A 22,734-nucleotide genomic window follows, 5' to 3' on the forward strand; every position below is an offset into this window, starting at 1 on the left:
TTGATAGGACTGATATGGAAGCATCTGGGCCAAAATAGTTGAAAATCTGTGTGATGAATTTTGACATTACCTCAAACCAAGGAATTACGTTGTCATAAAATGTTTATATAGAAATATAAATTAGATAGGATATATCTAAGCAAAATGCCATTGACCTATTTCCTTCCTAGGAGCACTAGAAAAACAGAACTTTCCCTTCTCCCTCTGAAGATATCAATTTATAAATGTTTTCATAAGAACTAGTTAATGGCATCTAACTACAAAAGGTCTTCCTGAACTCTGTGACTGGAGAGTGGGAAACTCTTACCAAGAGAGGCCACATTCTTATAATTCTCCAGCATGACTTCCCAATGCAGAGCTTTTTGGTCAGGATCCAGTTGAGACCACTCCTCCTCGGAGAAATAAACAGCCACCTCCTCAAAGGGCAGAAGAACCTCCTGAAAGGGAGAAAAAAATACAGAACAGACCAAGGAAGAACTGCAGGATCTTTCCTATTATTAAGAATTTTATATAGCAAACTCTGCTCCTCCTCAGATTGCAAGGAAGCTGCTAGTAGTCTGAGCCATTGGCTGGACAGTAAATAACAAAATGAAAGATGTTTTCCATTGAAGACAATTCGTAGCCTATGCAAAGTTGGATTGTTTGGCCTCCAAATCCAGGCACAAGTCAGAAGATTAAATTTTACTTTCTAAGCTAATGGGGCCTTGGCTAATTGTTCTTTCAGAACACTTTTTACTTGGAGACGTTTCTATATTTTGACTGTCCTGGGATTTTAATAATCTTAACTGTTAACTGTGTATTTTTCTTATTAATGATTGTAAATGAGGCATTGGAAAAATGGAAGCTTGCTAGTTTGAATATTTAAATATTTTTGAGGTTCCTAGCACAAATTCAATTCAAATAATTACAAAAATGGGGCACCATGTAGGATAGGATAGTGTAGGGCAGGGCAGGGTAAGGTAGGGTAGGATAGAATAATTTAGCTAGAAGGGACCTTGGAGGTCTTCTACTCCAACCTCCTGCTTAGGCAGGAAACTCCATACCATTTCAGACAAATGGTTATCCAAGTTTCCACCCATTTGCTTTAGAGAACAGCTTGACTCCCTCTTCTTTGTGGCAGCCGCTGAGATATTGAAACATTGCTGTCATGTCACCCCAAGTCCTTCTTTTCATTAAACTAAACACACCCAATTCCAGCAACCATTCTTTATATGCTTTAGCCTCCAGTCCCCTAATCAGCTTTCTTGGTCTTCTCATCTAGGGTGGACAGGTGCTCACTTACCTATTTTAACTTGTGTTCCTAATCTGTTTTTTGTGGTGCTGTTTTTGATAAGTTGGACTGGTTTTTTCCTTTGTGTAAAGGTGGATGAAAAACACGAGTTAAGTAGTTCTGCTTTCTCCCTATTGCTTGTCACCTTCTTGCCACTTTCTCCCACCAATGGATCAATTGTTTCCTTGACTTTTTAAAACTTTTTAACATAGCAATAGCAATAGCAGTTAGACTTATATACCGCTTCATAGGGCTTTCAGCCCGCTCTAAGCGGTTTACAGAGTCAGCATATTGGCCCCAACAACAATCCGGGTCCTCATTTTACCCACCTCAGAAGGATGGAAGGCTGAGTCAACCCTGAGCCGGTGAGATTTGAACAGCCGAACTGCAGTCAGCTGAAATAGCCTGCAGTGCTGCATTTAACCACTGCGCCACCTCGGCTCAACATGTTGAAAGACGCTTTTATTTTTGGTCATAAGCGTTAGTTCATTAGCTTTCCTCACTTCACCTTTGCAGGCTTGGGCTATTTGGTGATATTCTGCCTTAGTTATGTGCCCCTCTTTCCCTTTTTTGTACTTGTCCTTTTTGTCTTTCAATTTATCAGAGTTCTTTATGCAGACATGCTGATTTCTTTTGAGAGCTGTTATTTTTCTTCTTCATTGGTATTATGCTAGACTGGGCTTTTATAATCTCACTTTTCAAAATTTCCCAAGCTTCTTGAGTTGTTTTCCCCTTGAGGATTCTCATCCATGGAATCATTCCCAAGGTCTCTCTAAGTTCAAGTTTGTCTTTTAAAGCCCAAGACTCTAGTTTGACTTAGTTCTATTGCTTGTGCTTGCATAATGTGGAATTCCGGTATTGCATGATCACTCCCCCATAAGATTCCTATAGCTTCAACACCTTCTATCATTTAATCTCTCTTAGTGAGAATTAAGACCAATCTGGTTGATTCCCTTGTTCCCCTTCTCTACTTTTTAGGAAACAAAGTTGTATGCTAGGTTTATCAGGAACCTGTATGATCTTCCACTTGGTGCAGCGTTTGTCTCCCAGTTGATGTAAAGGCAGTTATCAGCATTGTTGTGCTCTATTTCTGTAGAGATGTAATTATTTCTTATATATAGTGCAACTCTACAACCTATTTCATTTGGTCTATTTAAAAAAAATAAAAATAGCTGTATTACCCTATAGTTGTATGTTTCATTTGTAGGTTTCAACCCACCAAGTTTCTGTCATGGCAACAATATCGTATCTGGCCTCATTTACTTAAATTTCTAATTCACCCTGTTTATTCCTCATATTCTGTGCATTGGTGTATACACATTTGCATCCATTTTGACTGACCATGTGTTTACTGTCTACATAACCTGTGTTGTGTCTGACTTTCCCTACATTCGTACAACCTGTTTGATTGCAGATTGTATGCACTCACTATTAAATGCTTGATTTTGCTTGACAGCAAAGTTGACATTCTTACCCACACAAACATCTATGTTATATGCACTGATAACCCTATTAATTTTAGATTGCTGGGGACAGAAATGTTCTGTATCAATTAATTCTCTGTCCGCACTGTTTAGTTGAAATGTTTATCCAGAGCATCTGTGAATTTAATGCCAAGCAATCCATTTGTTTGATGGACGCAAACCATCTTTTTTGTACAGTTTTTCATAGGACAAGCTGCAGACATCATGACTAACATAAAGAATTCTGTAAAACATTATTTATTGAAAAGTTGGGAGAATAATTAGTGAAAACAGTTTTGTTTTTAAAGTACTAGTCTAAAAGAAAATCCTAAAAAGAATCTCCAACCAAAAGAAAAGGGGAAGATGGTAGAAGACAGTACAGGTAGTCCTCAACATACAACAGTTTTTAGGGATTTACAACGAGAGTGACAAAAATGACTTATGCCCGTTTTTCATACCTATGACTGTTCCAGCATCCCCATGGCCGCATGATCAAATTTGACTCATATTTATGACAGTTGCAGGGTCCCAGGGTCATGTGATCACCTTTTGTGAACCTCTGACAAGCAAAGTCATTAGGGAAACCACTTAACAACAACCATACTTCTAACTTCAGTGGTTCACTTAACACCTGTGGCAAGAAAGGTCGTAAAATGGGGCAAAGTTCACTTAACAAATGTGTCAGTCAACAACAAAAAATTTAGGCTCAATTGTGGTCCTAAGTCAAAGACTACCTATAATATGTACAACGGCTGATTTCCTGAGGGAAAAAATAGAAATCTAATAAATCAAAGTTATTATCATACCTGAGTTGGAGGTTCAATCATGGTTTCCGCTTCCCCTAAACAAAGAGTCGACTTCCTTCTATGCTTCCCTGTGAGAGAGACAGAATTTCAAAAGGGATAATTAATAAAGTGGGAGGAGGTATGCTATAGAGGAGAGGACACAGAGAAGATGAGAAAGTTAGGATTTATCAAAGGAGTGGAAGGACCTTATATTACCTCCTGAGGTGTCCTGAATTGGATCTTCCTGAGGGATCCCCCTGAAAGACAGTTCTTGAGGGAGATTTGACAGATGCCTCTTTGTCTCAGGATCTCTGATCTCCATTGCGAAGGACTTGAAATAGGATGCAGGGGAAAAAGAATTAATGGACATTATATATCATGAAGTGGTGTGTACCTCTATTTAACACCTGATAAACTGCCAAAGATTTTTCAAATCTCAAAGGAATTTCAAATACATGTTTGAAATGTAAATATAAAAAAGGAACTTTTTACCAACTCTGCTGGACTTGTGACAAAGCAAAGAAATACTGGGATAAGATTTATATTGTACTGCAGAAGATTCTCAAAGTGGGCATGAAAATCAAACCAGAAACTTTTCTGTTAAGTTTAATAGACAAAGAGATGGAAAAACAATCTCGAACTTCGCTGTTATATATGTTGAGAGCAGCAAGGATGCTCTTTGCAAAGCGGATGGATATTTTAGTAGCCACAAAGAAGTCGTCATTGGGAAAACTGATGGAAGAGATGGAAAAATTAACTGCTTTAGTTAAAGAAAAGACCAAGCAAACCTTGCTTCTACTTTGGAATCAATAATGGGTTTTCTTCTTGAAATCAAAAAATTGAAACTTTGATTGAGTTTTGCTGATTACATAAGTTTGTTGTTATATAGAATTTGCTAGTACATATTAAGTATGTAAATGTAAAACATTGAACTTGTAATGTTACCGTTTTATTTGACTGTGCTAAAAAGATTCAGATTTTCAATGATTTTCCTTTTCCCCATTTACCCTACACTTCTTTCACTTCACTTCCCCCTTTCCTACTATTTTCATTTTCTTGCATTTTATATCTTAATAAACCTACAAAAATTTGATACAAAAATCTGAACATATTATTATATTCAGGCCCAAGAAGAAGTCCTCTCACCGGCAACTCAACCTGCTCCTTCTTCTCCTCCGCCTGGCTCAGGAGGAAGCCTTCAACCAGGGCCACCGCCTGGGAGCTGGTCTCTGCTCCACACTCCCGCACCCAGCTCTCCATCTGCAGGGGCAGAAGGGCCAGGAACTGCTCCAGAACCACCAGGTCCAGCATCTGTGCTTTTGTGTGCTTTTCTGGTCTCAACCATCGACTACAAAAGTAGTGGAGTTGGCTATAAAGTCTTCGGGGACCCTCATCCTCCTGATATTGGATGCTCCTGAAGTTCCAGGCCTGAACTTGTGAAACGATGGTTCCTTCTTCCAGCATCTTCTGCCCAGTTCTTGCCCAGATATCCCCATGGATTCCAGACTGAACACCAGAAGGGCCTTTTCCACTTCCCCCACATGCTAAAGGAAGGCCAGCCATTCTCTCTCTGTCCTGTAACACAATTCCAAATGGGTGCAATGAAACCTGTGTATCTCCAAATGCTTTTTCATTCATAGCAATGTTCATTTAGCCATGGGAATACCAGAACAAGCCATTAAGCCCTCCTTGCCAAAGGGATCATTTTTTTCTCTACATGAAGATCAAGAAATGGCCTCAATTCTGCAATTTTCTTATAGAAGAAAGAATAAATCTAAGCTAGTAGATCGGACCATTCATCGACACTCATCCTCACAGAAGGAAGCATTTTTCTGACCTGTAAAGTGGTGACTTCCAGCAAGAAGATTCAGTCTATTTGGGCATTTTGGATAGTTTTTAATTTCTTTTTACTCAAAGGGAAAGACTTGCATTTTAAAAATATAGCTCTACATTTACCTATACGCAGAGTACACACAACATACAACATACAAAAGCCCAGAACAAGTTCATAAAGCATGAATATTAAGTTCACAAAAAATGAGACGCCAATCCTTTGACCCTGCTCCATTTCTCTTTCTTCCTTCACTCAGGGGGGCAGGGTCACACAATGTGTCCTAAGCACAAACAGGTCAATCAAATCAGGGATTCAGTTCCTATGAAATATAAAGGATTAAATGCACACAGCTCAATACGATGACGTGATTGACTACCTTCCTCAAACAAATTGAGTTGCAAAAGGCTCCAAGCACAGTGAGAATGTAGGCATCATCTTTTGCATCTCTTCCTTTCAAAGTTGTTTTTGCTTCCTGCTTGTGTTTTGCCATTCAAGCTCCCCCTCTCCCCTATGCAGGAGCTATTCCCACGAAATGGGGCGCTAAGGACGATCCCTTTCCTTTCTGGCATCAGGAATTCTTCCTAAGGACAGCATGCATCTTCTGGAGCTCTGCTTTGCTACGATCATGGAAAAGGGCGGCAGAGAAACATGGGAATTTGGGGTCTCCCGCTCCTAAGATTGACTTTGTGTATGCACACGCACAGTCACACACACATACACCTACCCTTGCCACCTCTTTCTTCAAAGACTTTGCAGCCTTTTTAACGGCCTGCGACGGTTAAAGGGTTAAAGAGAGAGAGTCCAGCATCCTAGAAAGGCAAGACCTAGTGACATCACTTCCTCTTCACCTGCAAGAGCGGCTCAACGCTGAAGCGCATGCGGTTCCTTTCTCTTTGTAGAGGGAACCCCGGATGGGTTTTCTGTGCATGGAAGGTGCAGAAGGAGAGATGGTGCATTTCCCATGCAAGGCCAGCAGGGGGCTCTCTTGAGAAGCCTTCTCAATCTGCTTTGGGCAACGTTATAATTTACTAAAGAATTCCTAATAACAATCTCACTTAAATTTTTGTTGTTCGGTAACAACCCAAAAAGAAAGGTACTATTTCTACTAGCTTGACTTTCTGAAGGAAAGGCATAATACAAATAATTTTCTCCTCTTACTATAATTGGAATTTGAAGCTATTTCAGCTCTGCCATAGGAAGAGTCAACTTCTTTCTACTCTTCCTTGTGAGGGAGACACAATTTTAAAATGTATAATTCATAAAGTAGGAAGAATTGCTCTATAGAAGACAGAGATGAAAGGTTGACAGCTGTCAGGTGGGTGGCCAATCGGTGGCTGGTGGTTTTCCCACCGGCCGGCAGGCGCGTCAGAGCCAATCAGGAGCCTGAGGCTCTGGCCACACCTGCCGGCTGTGTCAGGAGGACGCAACACTATGGGGAACAGGAGGACCTTATATTACCTCCTGAATTGTCCTTACCTGGATATTCCTGAAAAATCCTACTCAAAAAAACAGTTCCTGGGGGAGATTTGATGGAAGCTTCCTTCAGTGTGTGTGGGGGGTGTTCCAATTTTTTTGGTACATGTTTGGTCGTGTGGGTGAATGTGCTCGTGTGCCCTTCTGCACATGCCCAAAAGTGTCTGGGTGGATAGGCGGAGCCTTTCGCTGCCAATACTACCGGTTTGCTCGATCTGAGACAAACTAGGAGCAACCCGCCTCTGGCTTCCTTCCCTCAGGATCTCTGATCTCCATAGAGAATGGTTTGAAATGATAGACAGAAGAAAAGGAGAAGACCTCATCTCATGCTCCTCCTCAAATTTGCAGATGGCACTAAGATGGCAGGAGCAGCCAACGCCCCAGAAGACCAGTTCAGGATCCAAAAGATCTTGGCAGGCTTGAACAATGGGCCCCATGCAACGAAGTGAAATTTGATGTGGAGAAAAGCAAGGTTTTACACCTGGGCGGGAAAAACCAAAGGTACAAGTACAGATTAGGTGAAGCCTGGCTCAAAAACAATAACTGTGAGAGGGACCCTGGTGTTTTAGTGGACGATCAGTTAAACGTGAGTCAGCAGTGCGTGGCAGCAGACAAGAGCCAAGGTGGCGCAGTGGTTAAATGCAGCACTGCAGGCTACTGCTAGATCAGCAGGTCAGCGGTTCAAATCTCACCGGCTCAGGGTTGACTCAGCCTTCCATCCTTCCGAGGTGGGTAAAATGAGGACCCAGATTGTTGGGGGCAATATGCTGACTCTCTGTAAACCGCTTAGAGAGGCCTGAAAGGCCTATGAAGCGGTATATAAGTCCACTGCTATACTGCTATACAAAAAAGCTAACATAATCCTTGGTTGCATAAACAGAGGCATAGAATCAAAATCATGTGACGTATTAGTATCACATTCTAAAGCCTTAGTAAGGCCACAGCAGGAATACTGCAAACAGTTTTTATCGCCACATTACAAAAAAGATGTTGAGACTTTAGAAAAAGTGCCAAAAAGAGCAACTAACCCTGGTTTAGGATGCTCCATTTCTCTTTCTTCCTACGCTCAGCCATGCAACTTCAAACAACATGCCCTGAAAACAAACAGATCAACCAAATTGAAATTTACTGATCGCTTGACTCCTGCCTATAGTACAGCTATGCATAGTATATATTCTTTTGTAGATAAAACCCGCATTTCTTACAAACCGTGTTTGTTGTTATTGCTCTTGGGTTGTCTCACATAGTAAAGCTGTGCGCACCCTGACAAAGTATGAGCTTGGGTGGAGGAGACAAGATGGCCACACATTAGCAGCTCCTGAAATAATGTTCTGATTTGTCCCTTCTGCCTTACTTCTACAACCCCAAAATTCCATTCAGAGGGAAGGAAGAACCCAGACCAGTTCAAGACATGATATTGAGACCCATCAAACCACAGATCAGGAATAAACAGAAAAACCTAAGTACTAATTCTCCTCCAACTATAAAACCTAAGTATCCCAGCAGTTTGAAAAGGTTTATCTGGATAGGGAGATGAAGATGCACGAAAAAAGAGATTCAGATACAATTAGTGAAAGAAAGAATGTCGATGGAAAGAGAAAGGGGGGTTTATAAAAAATTGAATTAATTTCTCTGCTTTTTTCAGTCTCTTTATTGTCCAGTTTGACCCAGAACTATTTCTGACAATTGAATAACAAGCTTCAAACCAATATGAGCCTCTCAAATCCTGAAATATGCCCCCTCCAAATCCTTCCAGAAATCTTCATGTGTTAATACATTTTAAAGCAGCTAAAGAATTTAATGCATGAATATAACACATACATGACTAGAACATAACCACACAATTGATCAGTGACGTGCGGTGAGGTTTATGGCTGGTGAGGCACTGATGTCACACACACACACACACACACACACACACACACACACAGAGGCAGATGTCACACAAGGGCCCTTCAAAGACTAAAGGGTTTTTTTACCTGCACAGTTCCTCTCCTCCCCGGCGCCATCCTGTGGGCGTGCGAGCGCTGGGTAAGAGCGCTGAATGGCCGGCCGGCCCGGAAGGGTTTAGAATGCCAGCGGGGCTCAGCCGCCATTCAGCGACACATGTTTCGCTGAATGGCGGCCGAGCCCTGCCTGCCGGCACGCTAAACTGGCAGCATGCCTTTAACATGTTTCGCCAAGGTGGCACAGTGGTTAAATGCAGCACTGCAGGCTACTGCTAGATCAGCAGTTCAGCGGTTCAAATCTCACCGGCTCAGGGTTGACTCAGCCTTCCATGCTTCCGAGGTGGGTAAAATGAGGACCCAGATTGTTGGGGGCAATATGCTGACTCTCTGTAAACCGCTTAGAGAGGCCTGAAAGGCCTATGAAGCGGTATATAAGTCTATGGCTAAGTCTACTGCTATTGAATGGCGGCCGAGTTCTAAACTGCCAGCATGCCTTTAAATGCCGGCTTGCCTTCCGTGCAGGCCGGCGCAGAAGGCAAGCCGGCAACTTCAAAGTCATGCCGGCATTTTAGCGTGCCCCTCAGCCGCCATTCAGCGAGTTCTAAACTGCCAGCATGCCTTTGCGCCGGCCGGCCATTCAGCGAAACATGTCCTGGTTTGTGGCTGGGCGGCATGCTTGCAGTTTAAAGTGCATGCCACCCGGCCACAAACCAGGACATGTTTCGTTCTATGGCGCACCGAGGCAGCATGGCTTTAAAAAATAAAAAAATAAAATGAAAAATAATAAAAAAAATAAAAATAATAAATAAAAAATGAAAAATAATAAATAAAAATGAAAAATAATAAATAAAAATGAAAAATAATAAATAAAAATGAAAAATAATAAATAAAAATGAAAAATAATAAATAAAAATGAAAAATAATAAATGAAAAATGAAAAATAATAAATAAAAAATGAAAAATAATAAATGAAAAATGAAAAATAAAAATAGATGTGCCAGCCCGCACGCCAGCAGAGGTGGGTAAAAAAAAAACCACACACACATGCACATACAAATAATAAAAACAAATTACAATTACTTACATTACAAATAAATTGAATTCCTCCCCCTTGCCCCCTCGCTCTGACCCACATACCTTCCAGCTGCGTCGAAAATGCTAGATTTGGTCTAGCCAGGGCCAGGCAGGCTAGGCTAGTTGCTGCTAGAGTCACCACGTGGATGACTCTGCTTAAACGTTTTAAAATAGGCTCTAAACAAAGTGCCCTCTGCAGGAGGAGGCGGGAGTATCACATGCCTCATTTGCATATAGAATTTTTTGCGCTTTAACCCTTGGTTGACTCTTAAAAGGTGAAAAATTCCTTATGCAAAGGAGGCCCTTAGTTCTCTAGCCTCCTCCTACTAACTGCACTAAGGAGACTCAGAGTCACTGTGACTTAGAGTTTGGGAGCAACTACCTTGGTCCTTTTAATTATTTTAAAAATAGTTTCCTGTCCCTCAGGAGACTGGTGAGGCCCCGCCTCCCCTGCCTCTAGTGACTGCACGTCATGCAATTGATATTTAATTAAATTTATTTAAATCCAATTTGGATGACTTCTAAATTGTATAGACGACTTCTTAAGAAGAAGAGAGACATTCCCTCTTTCTCTTCAGAGATCTGTCAAGGCAGAAGTTGGACTCGGAGGAAACTGCATCCTGCAAATTTTTTTCTCCGCGCTTCCGTATGCAGCAATGTCATCTACCGCCTCCTGCTTTGCCGAGAGGAGGAACCAGGAAAGGAAATGCCAATGATGTCTGGGATTGGGAAAAGAACATCTCCATTGACCTGCTGTGCACATGCACACACACATACACAAACAAACTCACACTCACAAACACACACACACCGTTCCAAGCGTGGAGTCTTTTATCCACATCTGAACTTGGAAACTGCCAATCATGCCTGGGCTTGGGGAGAAGGCCCCTTTTTTCCGTGGTTCAAAGTACCCAAACTTGGAATGCAGTGTGTGTCTCTGTGTGTCTCTCTGTGTATGTCCCCACAGGGTTGTACGTCCCCACAGGGTCGAAACTGGAAGTTCTACAGCGAAGCCATGAGGCGGAATTAGGAGGCCACTTTGGATTCCTAAAAACGCTTCACCTCGCCAGGCGTCAATGTTGGTGGCCAAAGATGGAATCAGAGGTGGAAGATTACGTAAAAAGCTGTGCTACTTGCACAACGATGAAACCACTGCCAGAGAAGTCCCCTGGACTACTACAATGAGTGGCCAGCCCTAACCGACCATGGGAAGAGGTTGCAATGGACTTCATCATGGAACTCCCAGATAGCAGTGGGAACACAATAATCTGGACAGTTATTGATTTGGTTTCCAAGGAGGCGCACTTCATCACTTGCTCAGAGTTGCCGTCCTCAAAGAAATTAGCAAAAATGTTTGTGAAACACATTTATCGCCTGCACGGATTGCCCAAGAGGATCATTTCAGACCGCGGAGTCCAGTTCACAGCCAAATTCTGGAGAGAGGTTCTGAGGTCCATTGGGTCCACACAAGAACTGCGCTCAGAGGTTCATCCCAACATGAACTGCGCAGCAGAGAAGTGGAACAATACATCTGGTATTATGTGGACTATCAGCAGGACAACTGGTCAGACTTGCTACCCTTCGCTGAAGTGGCGTACAACGATGTGGTCCACAGCAGCACGGGATTAATGGCTCTCCAGATAAACAGTGGCATGGAATTTGTTGCCATGCCTGAGCTGCCTAGAGAACCTCCCTCCTTCATGTCTTTGAATGGATGGACTCACTAACGAAAGGCTGGGAGAATACGAACAAGGCTCTAGCAGATGTGGCAGAAGCCTACAAGAAGCAAACTGATAACACCGCTCGCTCCAAAACCCCTTCCGTGTGGGGGACAAAGTTTTTGTGTCTACCAAATACATAAGTTTAAGAATGCTTAGCAAGGAATTTGGTCCAAAATTTCTAGGTCCATTCTCAATAGTGAAGATAGTTAACCCAATTATAGTTCGAGTCAGTCTACCCAGAAGTCTAGGGAAAATTGGCCCAGAATTTCATTGTAGCTTGTTGCAGCCAGTAATTGGGTCCAGCATAAGACCGTCCACCCAAGCTTTATCTCCTCCTGTAGTGATAGAAGGGGAAACACAATCTCAGGTGGGAAAAATCGTAGCCTCCAGGCTGAATAGGGGTCGCTTACAGTATTTAGTGCATTGGAAGGGTTACCCTTTGTCTGAAGCTACTTGGGTGAAAAGTTGGAACCTAAAAGTGGAGTAGTTAGTAGAGCAATTCCTTGAGAAGTCTCCCAATAAGCCAAAGGGTCCCCCTGAGGGGGGAAGAGGTGGTTAATTGTGTTATGTTAACTTTTAAGTTATTCTCTTTTCAGAAAACGTGTTTTTTTCTGAGGAGAGGCCGCAGTTAATACAGATGTGCCAACATGTCTGCCTTATTAAATTGGAATTTTGAGGAAAAGATTTGCCTTTGACTCTAATTTAATTCTGCATATTTGGAACAATGACACTCTGCTCTTTTCAGTCTTTTTATTGTTCAGCTTGACCCAGAACTATTACTGTCAACTGAGCTTCAAACCAACATGACACTCTCAAATCCTGAAATATGCTCCCTCCAAATCCTTCCACGAATCTTGTGTTAATACATTTTTAAATCAACTAAAGAGTTTAATACGTAAGTATAATACATAACTAGAACAAAACTACCCAACTGATATTTAATTGATTTTATTTAAATCGAATTTGGACTCACCACACTACAAAAGAGCAAAACATGGCGATAATGCTTGAAAAGAAAATTGCACATGCACTTGGGGCGCTTCTGGCTCCTTTTGTGAGAGAGGAATTCTTCATCCTTTCAGCTTTTCCCACACGCTCTACATTGATCTGCACGTGACAACTGTCATGAGGACTTTGACTGAATAATGTTCAATGCTTCTGCATAGATACCGGCTGACTCAGGTCTTGGTTCTACACTAGGGATGCAAATTTAACTATTGTGGAGGATCCCAGTTCTATACCATGGTGTAATTTGATTGGGTTTTTTTGAAATTTTCCTTTTGGGCTTAGGGAAGCAGCATCTGTTAAACATCTTCGCATCCCTCTGAGAGCTATGACTAACTGGGAGAATCCTGGCAGTTGGAAAACAGGAAACTCATTTCTAAAAAATGAAATAAAATGAACGTATATACCATGGATTTCAAACTCCATATGTCATGTGGCCATATGTGGCATATTGCAACAGTTTCCCTATTCACGGAGCTGGGATAGGTGTGTCCTTCACATAACACAACCAGCCTGCGAGCGGCTAGTTTGACATTTCTATATACTGTATATATAGATACATTCAAAAATATATAAATCATAATTATAGTGACTCATGCCTATTTTTTCTTTTTTCATTACTAAAACCCTTTTTCAGAGTTCGGTCTCTAAATTTGAAATCCATTCATAAAACCCATTAAATCAATAATTAGCATACATTTTCATCCAAATGTATCTTTGTTTTGGGGATTCTCCAGTCTATGAATCATGTTATGGGAAATAAGACTATGGGATGTGCTGAAGCCCTTTCCACACTCCATGCATTTATATGGCTTCTCCCCTGTGTGGATCCTTTGATGGCGTTTAAGTTTACTGCTTGTTCTGAAGCCTTTTCCACACTCCATGCATTCATATGGCTTCTCCCCTGTGTGGATCCTTTGATGGGTAATAAGGTTACCGTTTTGGCTAAAGCCCTTTCCACACTCCATGCATTTATATGGCTTCTCCCCTGTGTGGATCCTTTGATGGCGTGTAAGTTTACTGCTTGCTCTGAAGCCTTTTCCACACTCCATGCATTCATATAGCTTCTCCCCTGTGTGCATCCTTTGATGGGTAATAAGGCTATTGTTTTGGCTAAAGCCCTTTCCACACTCCATGCATTTATATGGCTTCTCTGCTGTGTGGATCCTTTGATGGCGTGTAAGATTACTGCGTCTTCCAAAGTCCATTCCACACTCCATGCATTTATATGGCTTCTCCATTGCGGATGTCTTTTTATTAACAGTCTTTTTTCCATGTTCATTGCATTTATTTGTCTTCTCTCCCATGTGAAAACTTTTCTGTGACTCAAGAGACCCATTTTCTTGAGAAAGTGTGAACTTCCAACTGTATTTCTTTCTTTTGTCTTTGCCCATATTGGCTCCTCCTTTGGCTTGTGATGCACAGGGTCCATTTACATTTAATGTCTCTTTGAAGATTGTTACACCTTTCTCAATAAATTTCTTCTTTAGTTTTTCTTGTTGATCAGAAAAGTCCTGCATCTGAGAAACAATTGAAGGAGATGACCTTTCCTTATTCCAGTTATTCAACAGGTTTCTCTCCTGACTTTGGAATTCTGTTTGAATTGCGGGTTTCTCCATTACATCTCCTTTTCTGAATACTTGGAATGGTTCTCCAGAGTCTTTATTCTCATTCTCACCTTCAAAGTGAAAGAGAAATGAAAATGGGAGAAAGGTTAGGGAAAAAGCTCACTCTGTCAAAAGTCATATTGATTGCCTTCAGGTATTGTGCCAAATTCCAATATATACTGCATATTTGTATCTTAATAATGGTATGGTATAGAAATGACAATATCTCTATTGACGAGGCCTAAAACCTTGCAAAAGACATTAAGTCAAAAAACCTGACTGGCAACTCTTGATAGGACTGATATGGAAGCATCTGGGCCAACATAGTTGAAATCTGTGTGATGAATTTTGGCATTACCTCAAACCAAGGAATTACGTTGTCATAAAATGTTTATATAGAAATATAAATTAGATAGGATATATCTAAGCAAAATGCCATTGACCTATTTCCTTCCTAGGAGCACTAGAAAAACAGAACTTTCCCTTCTCCCTCTGAAGATATCAATTTATAAATGTTTTCATAAGAACTAGTTAATGGCATCTAACTACAAAAGGTCTTCCTGAACTCTCTGACTGGAGAGTGGGAAACCCTTACCAGAAGAGGCCACATTCTTATAATTCTCCAGCATGACTTCCCAATGCAGAGCTTTTTGGTCAGGATCCAGCTGAGACCACTCCTCCTCGGAGAAATAAACAGCCACCTTCTCAAAGGGCAGAAGAACCTCCTGAAAGGGAGAAAAAAATACAGAACTGACCAAGGAAGAACTGCAGGATCTTTCCTATTATTAAGAATTTTATATAGCAAACATAAACATTAAGATAAATGTCTATGCTTAGTAAGGATCTGTGGTTTAGATGACAAAATTGACAGAACCAAAAGCATTTGACTAAAGAAATATTTTAGGAAAGTTTTATGAACTTGAATGATTCTGTAGGACTTTCAGTGCCATTCAGGTTAAATAAGCCCTTTTTTCTTCTGGATCAATTGATCTATCAAACAAGCAGCAAACCCTAATCAGAATACTCTTCATTCTGGATCTATGAATCCATCCATCCACAATCAAAAGGTCCTCAGCAACTTGAGAGAATCAACTGGCAGATGGGCCTCGGAAAACCCACCAATAAGTGACACTAACCTTTCCTTGGATAGTGTTCCTGATTGGTGGGTTTTCCAAGGCCCACCTGCCAGTTGATTCTCTCAAGACACTGAAGGCCTTTAAACGCTTCCTGCCTTTAAAGAAGGAAATGTGTCTGTAGGGGAAGGGATTCTTTGTAGTATTTTATGAAATGACTTATGTTGTCCTAAGAAGGAGCAATCCTGTTCATCCTCAACACCTTCCTGAAAGTGCTGGGAGAGCTCAACCAGGGTTCTGTCTGGTGTGCCATCAATACCCAGAGACTCTGCTCCTCCTCAGATTACAAGGAAGCTGCTAGTAGTCTGAGCCATTGGCTGGACAGTAAATAAGAAAATGAAGGATGTTTTCCATTGAAGACAATTCTTAGCCTATGCAAAGTTGGATTGTTTGGCCTCCAAATCCAGGCACAAGTCAGAAGATTAAATTTTACTTTCTAAGCTAATGGGGCCTTGGCTAATTGTTCTTTCAGAACACTTTTTACTTGGAGACGTTTCTATATTTCGACTGTCCTGGGATTTTAATAATCTTAACTGTTAACTGTGTATTTTTCTTATTAATGAGCATTCGGAGACTTCAGCTTGTCCCGAATGCAGCCGCGCGAGCGATCGTGGGTGCACCTCGGTTCACCCATGTAACACCTATCCTCCGCAAGCTGCACTGGCTGCCTATTGGTCTCCGGATACGCTTCAAGGTGCTAGTCGTCACTTATAAAGCCCTTCATGGTATTGGACCTGGGTACTTGAGAGACCGCCTGCTGCCAATTACCTCCACCAGACCGATTAGATCCCACAGACTAGGCCTCCTCCGAATTCCATCCGCCGGCCAGTGTCGACTGGCGACTACCCAGAGGAGAGCCTTCTCTGTGGCTGCTCCGACCCTCTGGAATGAACTCCCCGTGGAGATTCGCACCCTCACCACCCTCCAGGCCTTCCGCAAAGCCCTTAAAACCTGGCTGTTCCGACAGGCCTGGGGCTAAAGAACCATTGCCCCTATCTCGAATGGTATGATTGTTGCGTTTTAAATTATGTATTGTTTGTGTTGTTGTTAAATTGTCTGTATCCCCCTTCCCTGGTTTGAGTTGTGAGCGGCATACAAATGAAGGCGGCATACAAATGAAATAAACATTCACAACATTCAAACATCCAGAGCATCTGTGAATTTAATGCCAAGCAATCCATTTGTTTAATGGACGAAACCATCTCTTTTGTACAGTTTTTCATAGGACAAGCTGCAGACATCATGACTAACATAAAGAATTCTGTAAAACATTATTTATTGAAAAGTTGGGAGAATAATTAGCGAAAACAGTTTTGTTTTTAAAATACTAGTCTAAAAGAAAATCCTAAAAAGAATCTCCAACCAAAAGAAAAGGGGAAAATGGCAGGAGACAGTACAGGTAGTCCTCAACATACAACAGTTTTTAGGGATTTACAACGACAGTGACAAAAATGACTTATGCCCGTTTTTCATACCTACGACTGTTCCAGCATCCCCATGATCAAACTGACTCATATTTATGACAGTTGCAGGGTCCCAGGGTCATGTGATCACCTTTTGTGAACCTCTGACAAGCAAAGTCATTAGGAAAGCCACTTAACCAAAACCATACTTCTAACTTCAGTGGTTGCTTTAACACCTGTGGCAAGAAAGGTCGTAAAATGGGGCAGAGTTCACTTAACAAATGTGTCACTCAACAACAAAAAATTTAGCCTCAATTTTGGTCCTAAGTCAAAGACTACCTATAATATGTACAACGGCTGATTTCCTGAGGGAAAAAATAGAAATCTAATAAATCAAAGTTTTCTCTTACCTGAGTTGGAGGTTCAATCATGGTTTCCACTCCCCCTAAACAAAGAGTCGACTTCCTTCTATGCTTCCCTGTGAGGGAGACAGAATTTCAAAAGGGATAATTAATAAAATGGGAGGAGAGGACACAGAGAAGATGAGAAAGTTAGGATTTATCAAAGGAGTGGAAGGACCTTATATTACCTCCTGAGGTGTCCTTAATTGGATCTTCCTGAGGGATCCCCCTGAAAGACAGTTCTTGAGGGAGATTTGACAGATGTCTCTTTCTCTCAGGATCTCTGATCTCCATTGCGAAGGACGTGAAATAGGATCCAGGAAAAAAAGAATTAATGGACATTACACATCATGGTGGTGTGTACCTCTATTTAACACCTGATAAACTGCCAAAGATTTTTCAAATCTCAAAGGAATTTCAAATACATGTTTGAAATGTAAATGTAAGAAAGGAACTTTTTACCAACTGTGCTGGACTTGTGACAAAGCAAAGAAATACTGGGGTAAGATTTATATTGTACTGCAGAAGATTCTCAAAGAGGGCATGAAAATCAAACCAGAGACTTTTCTTTTAGGTTTAATAGACAAAGAGATGGAAAAACAATTCTCGAACTTTGCTGTTATATATGTTGAGAGCAGAAAGGATGCTCTTTGCAAAGCGGACGGATATTTTAATAGCCACAAAGGAGAAGTCATTGGGAAAACCGATGGAAAAGATGGAAAAATTAACTGCTTTAGTTAAAGAAAAGACCAAGCCAATCTTGCTTCTACTTTGGAACCAATGCTGGGTTTTGTTCTTGAGATCGAAAAAAATGAAACTTTGATTGATTTTGTTGATTACATAAGTTTGTTGTTATATAGAATTTGCTAGTACATATTAAGTATGTAAATGTAAGACAATGAACTTGTAATGTTACCATTTATTCGACTGTGCTAAAAAGATTCAGATTTTCAATGATTTTCCTTTTCCCCATTTACCCTACACTTCTTTCACTTCCCTTCCCCCTTTCCTGCTATTTTCATTTTCTTGCATTTTATATCTTAATAAACCTACAAAAATTTGATGCAAAATTTTGAACATATTGTTTATTATATTCAGGCCGAAGAAAAAGTCCTCTCACCAGCAACTCAACCTGCTCCTTCTTCTCCTCCGCCTGGCTCAGGAGGAAGCCTTCCGCCAGGGCCACAGCCTGGGAGCTGGTCTCTGCTCCACACTCCCGCACCCAGCTCTCCATCTGCAGGGGCAGAAGGGCCAGAAACTGCTCCAGAACCACCAGGTCCAGCATCTGCACTTTTGTGTGCTTTTCTGGTCTCAACCACCGATTACAAAAGAAGTGGAGCCGACTACAAAGTCCTCGGGGACCCTCATCCTCCTGATATTGGACGCTCCTGAAGTTCCAGGCCTGAGCTTGTGAAACGATGGTTCCTTCTTCCAGCATCTTCTGTCCAGTTCTTGCCCAGATCTTCCCACAGATTCCAGACTGGGCACCAGAAGGGCCTTTTCCACTTCCCTCATTTGCTAAAGGAAGGCAAGCCATTCTCTCTCTGTCCTGTAACACAATTCCAAATGGTTGCAATGAAACCTGTGTATCTTCAAATGCTTTTTAATTCATAGCAATGTTCATTTAGTCTTGGGAATACCAGAACAAGCCATTAAGCCCCCTTTGCCAAAGGGATCATTTTTTTCGCCTATACCCACGATGGGTGAAGAGGCAAGTAGAAGTACATTTTTTTCTCTACATGAAGATCAAGAAATGGCCTCCATTTTGCAATTTTCTTATAGAAGAAAGAATAAATCTAAGCTAGTAGATCGGACCATTTATCAACACTCATCCCCACAGAAGGAAGCATTTTTCTGACCTGTAAAGTGGTGACTTCCAGCAAGAAGATTCAGTCCATATGGGCCTTTTGGATAATTTAAATTTCTTTTTACTCAAAGAGAAAGACTTGCATTTTAAAAATATAGCTCTACATTTACCTTTAAGCAGGGTTCACACAACATACAACATACAAAAGCCCAAAACAAGTTCACAAAGCAGGAAAATTCAGTTCACAAAAAATGAGGTGCCAATCCTTTAACCCTGGTCCATTTCTCTTTCTTCCTTTACGCAGGGGTCAGGGTCACCCTATGTGTCCTAAGCACAAACAGGTCAATCAAATCCAGGGTTCAGTTCCTATGAAATATAAAAGATTAGATGCACACAGCTCATTACAATGACGTGATTAACTACCTTCCTCAAACAAATTGAGTTGCAAAAGGCTCCAAGCACAGTGAGAATGTAGGCACCATCTTTTGCATCTCTTCCTTTCAAAGTTATTTTTGCTTCCTGCTCGAGTTTTACCATTCAAGCTCCCCCTCTGCCCTATGCAGGAGCTATTCCCACGAAATGGGGAGCTAAGGACGATCCCTTTCCTTTCTGGGATCTGGAATTCTTCCTAAGGACAGCATGCATCTTCTGGAGCTCTGCTTTGCTACGATCATGGAAAAGGGCGGTAGAGAAATGGGAATTTGGGGTCTCCCGCTCCTAAGATTGACTTGGTATATATATGCACACGCAGTCATACACACATACACCTACCCTTGCCACCTCTTTCTTCAAGACTTCCTTGCAGCCTTTTTAACGGCCTGCGAAGCTTAAAGGGTTAAAGAGAGAGAGTCCAGCATCCTAGAAAGGCAGGACTTAGTGACGTCACTGCCTTCCCAAACTTCAACAGCGGCTCAACGCTGAAGCGCATGCGGTTTCTTTCTCTTTGCAGAGCGAGCCCCGGTTTTCTGTGTGTGCGTGGAAAGTGCTCATGGAAAAAGGAGAGATGGTGCATTTCCCATGCAGGGCCAGGAGGGGGCACTCTTGAGAAAGCCAGGAAGCCTTCTCAATCTGCTTTGGGCAACGTTATAATTTACTAAAGAATTTTGTATGTAAAGTAGTGGTTTGTTTAAAGAGAAAATTCCTAATAACAATCTCGCTTAAATTTCTGTTGTTCAGTAACAAAAGAAAGAGTAAACCCAAAAAAGGGGTAAACAATTAAGGTACTATTTCTACTAGCTTGACTTTCTGAAGGAAAGGCATAATACAAATAATTTCCTCCTCTTACAATACTTGGAATTTTAACCTATTTCAGCTCTTCAATAGGAAGGGTCAGCTTCTTTCTACTCTTCCTTGTGAGGGAGACACAATTCTAAAATGTATAATTCATAAAGTAGGAAGAATTGTTCTATAGAAGACAGAGATGAAATGGTTGGGATCTCTATGGGGAATAGGAGGACCTTATATTACCTCCTGAATTGTCCTTACCTGGATATTCCTGAAAAATCCTACTAAAAAAAAAAACAGTTCCTGGGCGAGATTTGATGGAAGCTTCCTTCAGTGGTGGGTTCCAATTTTTTTACTACATGTTTGCTCGTGTGTGTGAATGTGCACGTGTGCGCTTCTGCACATGCCCAAAAGTGTCCGGGAAGGTGGGCGGAGCCTTCTGCCACCACTAGTACCGGTTCACTCGATCCGAAACAAACCAGGAGCAACCCACCTCTGGCTTCCTTCCCACAGGATCTCTGATCTCCATAGAGAATTATTTGAAATGGTATTCAGAAGAAAAGAAGAAGAAATGGACATCATACACCTCAACTCATGCTCCTCCTCAAATTTGCAGATGGCACTAAGATGGCAGGAGCAGCCAACCCTCCAGAAGATCAGTTCAGGATCAAAAAGATCTTGGCAGGCTTGAACAATGGGCGCCATGCAACACAGTGAAATTTGATGTGGAGAAAAGCAAGGTTTTACACCTGGGCGGGAAAAACCAAAGGTACAAGTACAGATTAGGAGAAGCCTGGCTCAAAAACAATAACTGTGAGAGGGACCCTGGTGTTTTAGTGGACGATCAGTTAAAGGTGAGTCAGCAGTGCGTGGCAGCAGCCAAAAAAGATAATACAATGCTTGGTTGCATAAACAGAGGCATAGAATCAAAATCATGTGCCGTATTAGTATCACATTCTAAAGCCTTAGTAAGGCCACAGCTGGAATACTGCAACCAGTTTTTATCACCACATTACAAAAAAGATGTTGAGACTTTAGAAAAAGTGCCAAAAAGAGCAACTAAGATGATTAAATGCCTGGAGACTAAAACACATGAAGGATTTGGATTTGACTAGTGTTGAGAAAAAGGTCTGGGAGGGACATGATAGCAGCATTCCAGTTTTTGTGAGGCTGTCACAATGAGGTGGGGGTCAATTTATTTTGCAAAGCACCAGAGTGCAGGACAAGAAACAATGGATGGAAACCAACCAAGGAGAAAAGCAACCTGGAATTAAGGAGAAACTTCCTAATAATGGGGACAATTAACCTGTGGAAAAGCTTGCCTTCAGAAGTGGTGGGTGTGTCTGCTTCATCACTGGATGTTTTTAAGTAGAAACTGGACAGTCACTTGTCTGTAATGGTATAAGATCTGCTTGAGCAGTGGGTTGGACAAGACCTCCAAGGTCCGTTTTAGCTGCATTCTGTTTGCCAGCTGGATGCTTACTCTCCCACATTTTTCTAGTTTACCAAGAAACATGTTGTGATCTACTTTGTTGAATGCCTTGCTGAAGTCTACGTCCACAGCATTATGCTGGTCTTCTAATTTAATCACTTTGTTAAAGAATGAAATAAGATTGGTTTGGCATGATGTTTTTAACAATCCTTTACTAGCTACTAGTTTTAAATTTATTTTTTTATAGATTTTCACACATCTGTTTTTTTATTATTTGCAGCATCTTTCCAGGTGTTGGTGTTAGACTGGTTGGTCCGTAATTTCTTGGGTCTGTTTCCCCTCCCACTTTTTTTGAAGATGGGAACCACATTGGCCCTTTCCCAATCTTCTGGAAGTTCCCCAGTGCTCCAGATCTTTTAAAGATATGGCACAATAGTTCTGAGATAACATCTGCCAGCTCCTTCACAACTCTTGAGATGTAATCCAGAGGAGGAGGAGCCAACATCACAACATTACATCGTGCAGACTCGACAGTCCGAATCCGCCGATGACACTTTTGCCCCTGGATGGTCCGGTAGGACCTAAACTGTTCCGAAGAGATGGTGACTGGGAAGACAAGACCTTGCTGGTCGCAGGGACATCGCAAAGTCCCTGATCGACCTAAGGGAAGCACTTCCAACCTGTGGCAAACAGGCAGCCCCCAGGCTGACATAGTTGGAGATGGCTCCAGAAAGAAAGAGAAGTGAAAGTGTTCCGGCTGGTGAGGGGTTTTTTTCTTTTCTTTTAGAAGATTGCCCTAAGAAACTTTTTTCTTAAGCTAAATTAGTCCCTTAAGTAAGAACAAAGTGGAGTATTTAATCCCTATTGGACTGCCTTAGAAAGCTTTTTGCTCTTGCTTGTAATGTTGTTTTGTGGATTGAAGTGATTGCAGTGTTTCCTGTTTCTCCGCTTGCGGTGAAGGGACTGACATTTTTTCCTCTATTTCAGCCACAGAAATTAAAGAATTGAATGAAAATATAGCAAAACAAAGATAAGAACTCAGATGAACTTATTAATGGAGTAAACATGAGTGAAGGTGGAAAGAAGGGAAGCTGGAAAAGTGACTTTGATAATTTGGTGCTTCATCCCAAACTCCAAGATGCAGGGGGGAAAA

At 41.5% G+C, this 22,734-nt stretch overlaps 3 protein-coding genes across 3 annotated transcripts; all 3 read right to left on the reverse strand.

Moving 5' to 3' along the window:
* Positions 1–2,411: 2,411 nt before the first annotated feature.
* Positions 2,412–6,090, reverse strand: LOC148047929 (zinc finger protein 202-like). The gene is made up of 4 exons (XM_087708753.1): positions 5,729–6,090; positions 4,638–5,093; positions 3,735–3,852; positions 2,412–3,607 (listed from the first exon to the last, which is right to left on the reverse strand). Exons 1-4 carry the CDS (start codon positions 5,840–5,842, stop codon positions 3,534–3,536), a joined length of 762 nt encoding a protein of 253 aa, XP_087564879.1. The 5' UTR covers positions 5,843–6,090; the 3' UTR covers positions 2,412–3,533.
* Positions 6,091–12,474: 6,384 nt separating this feature from the next.
* Positions 12,475–14,810, reverse strand: LOC148047930 (uncharacterized). Its single transcript, XM_087708197.1, has 2 exons — positions 14,777–14,810; positions 12,475–14,252 (listed from the first exon to the last, which is right to left on the reverse strand). The coding sequence occupies exons 1-2, from the start codon at positions 14,808–14,810 to the stop codon at positions 13,276–13,278; spliced, it is 1,011 nt and encodes a 336-aa protein (XP_087564323.1). The 3' UTR covers positions 12,475–13,275.
* Positions 14,811–15,032: 222 nt separating this feature from the next.
* Positions 15,033–19,462, reverse strand: LOC148047931 (uncharacterized). Its single transcript, XM_087708198.1, has 5 exons — positions 19,405–19,462; positions 18,242–18,717; positions 17,307–17,424; positions 17,128–17,195; positions 15,033–15,068 (listed from the first exon to the last, which is right to left on the reverse strand). The coding sequence occupies exons 1-5, from the start codon at positions 19,460–19,462 to the stop codon at positions 15,033–15,035; spliced, it is 756 nt and encodes a 251-aa protein (XP_087564324.1).
* Between the last annotated feature and the right edge of the window lie 3,272 nt (positions 19,463–22,734).

This window comes from Thamnophis sirtalis, unplaced genomic scaffold (assembly GCF_051295495.1).
Source record: "Thamnophis sirtalis isolate CommonGarterSnake01/CBP01778 unplaced genomic scaffold, rThaSir2_p1.2 scaffold_3, whole genome shotgun sequence".
In the NCBI taxonomy this organism is placed as follows: Eukaryota; Metazoa; Chordata; class Lepidosauria; order Squamata; family Natricidae; genus Thamnophis; species Thamnophis sirtalis.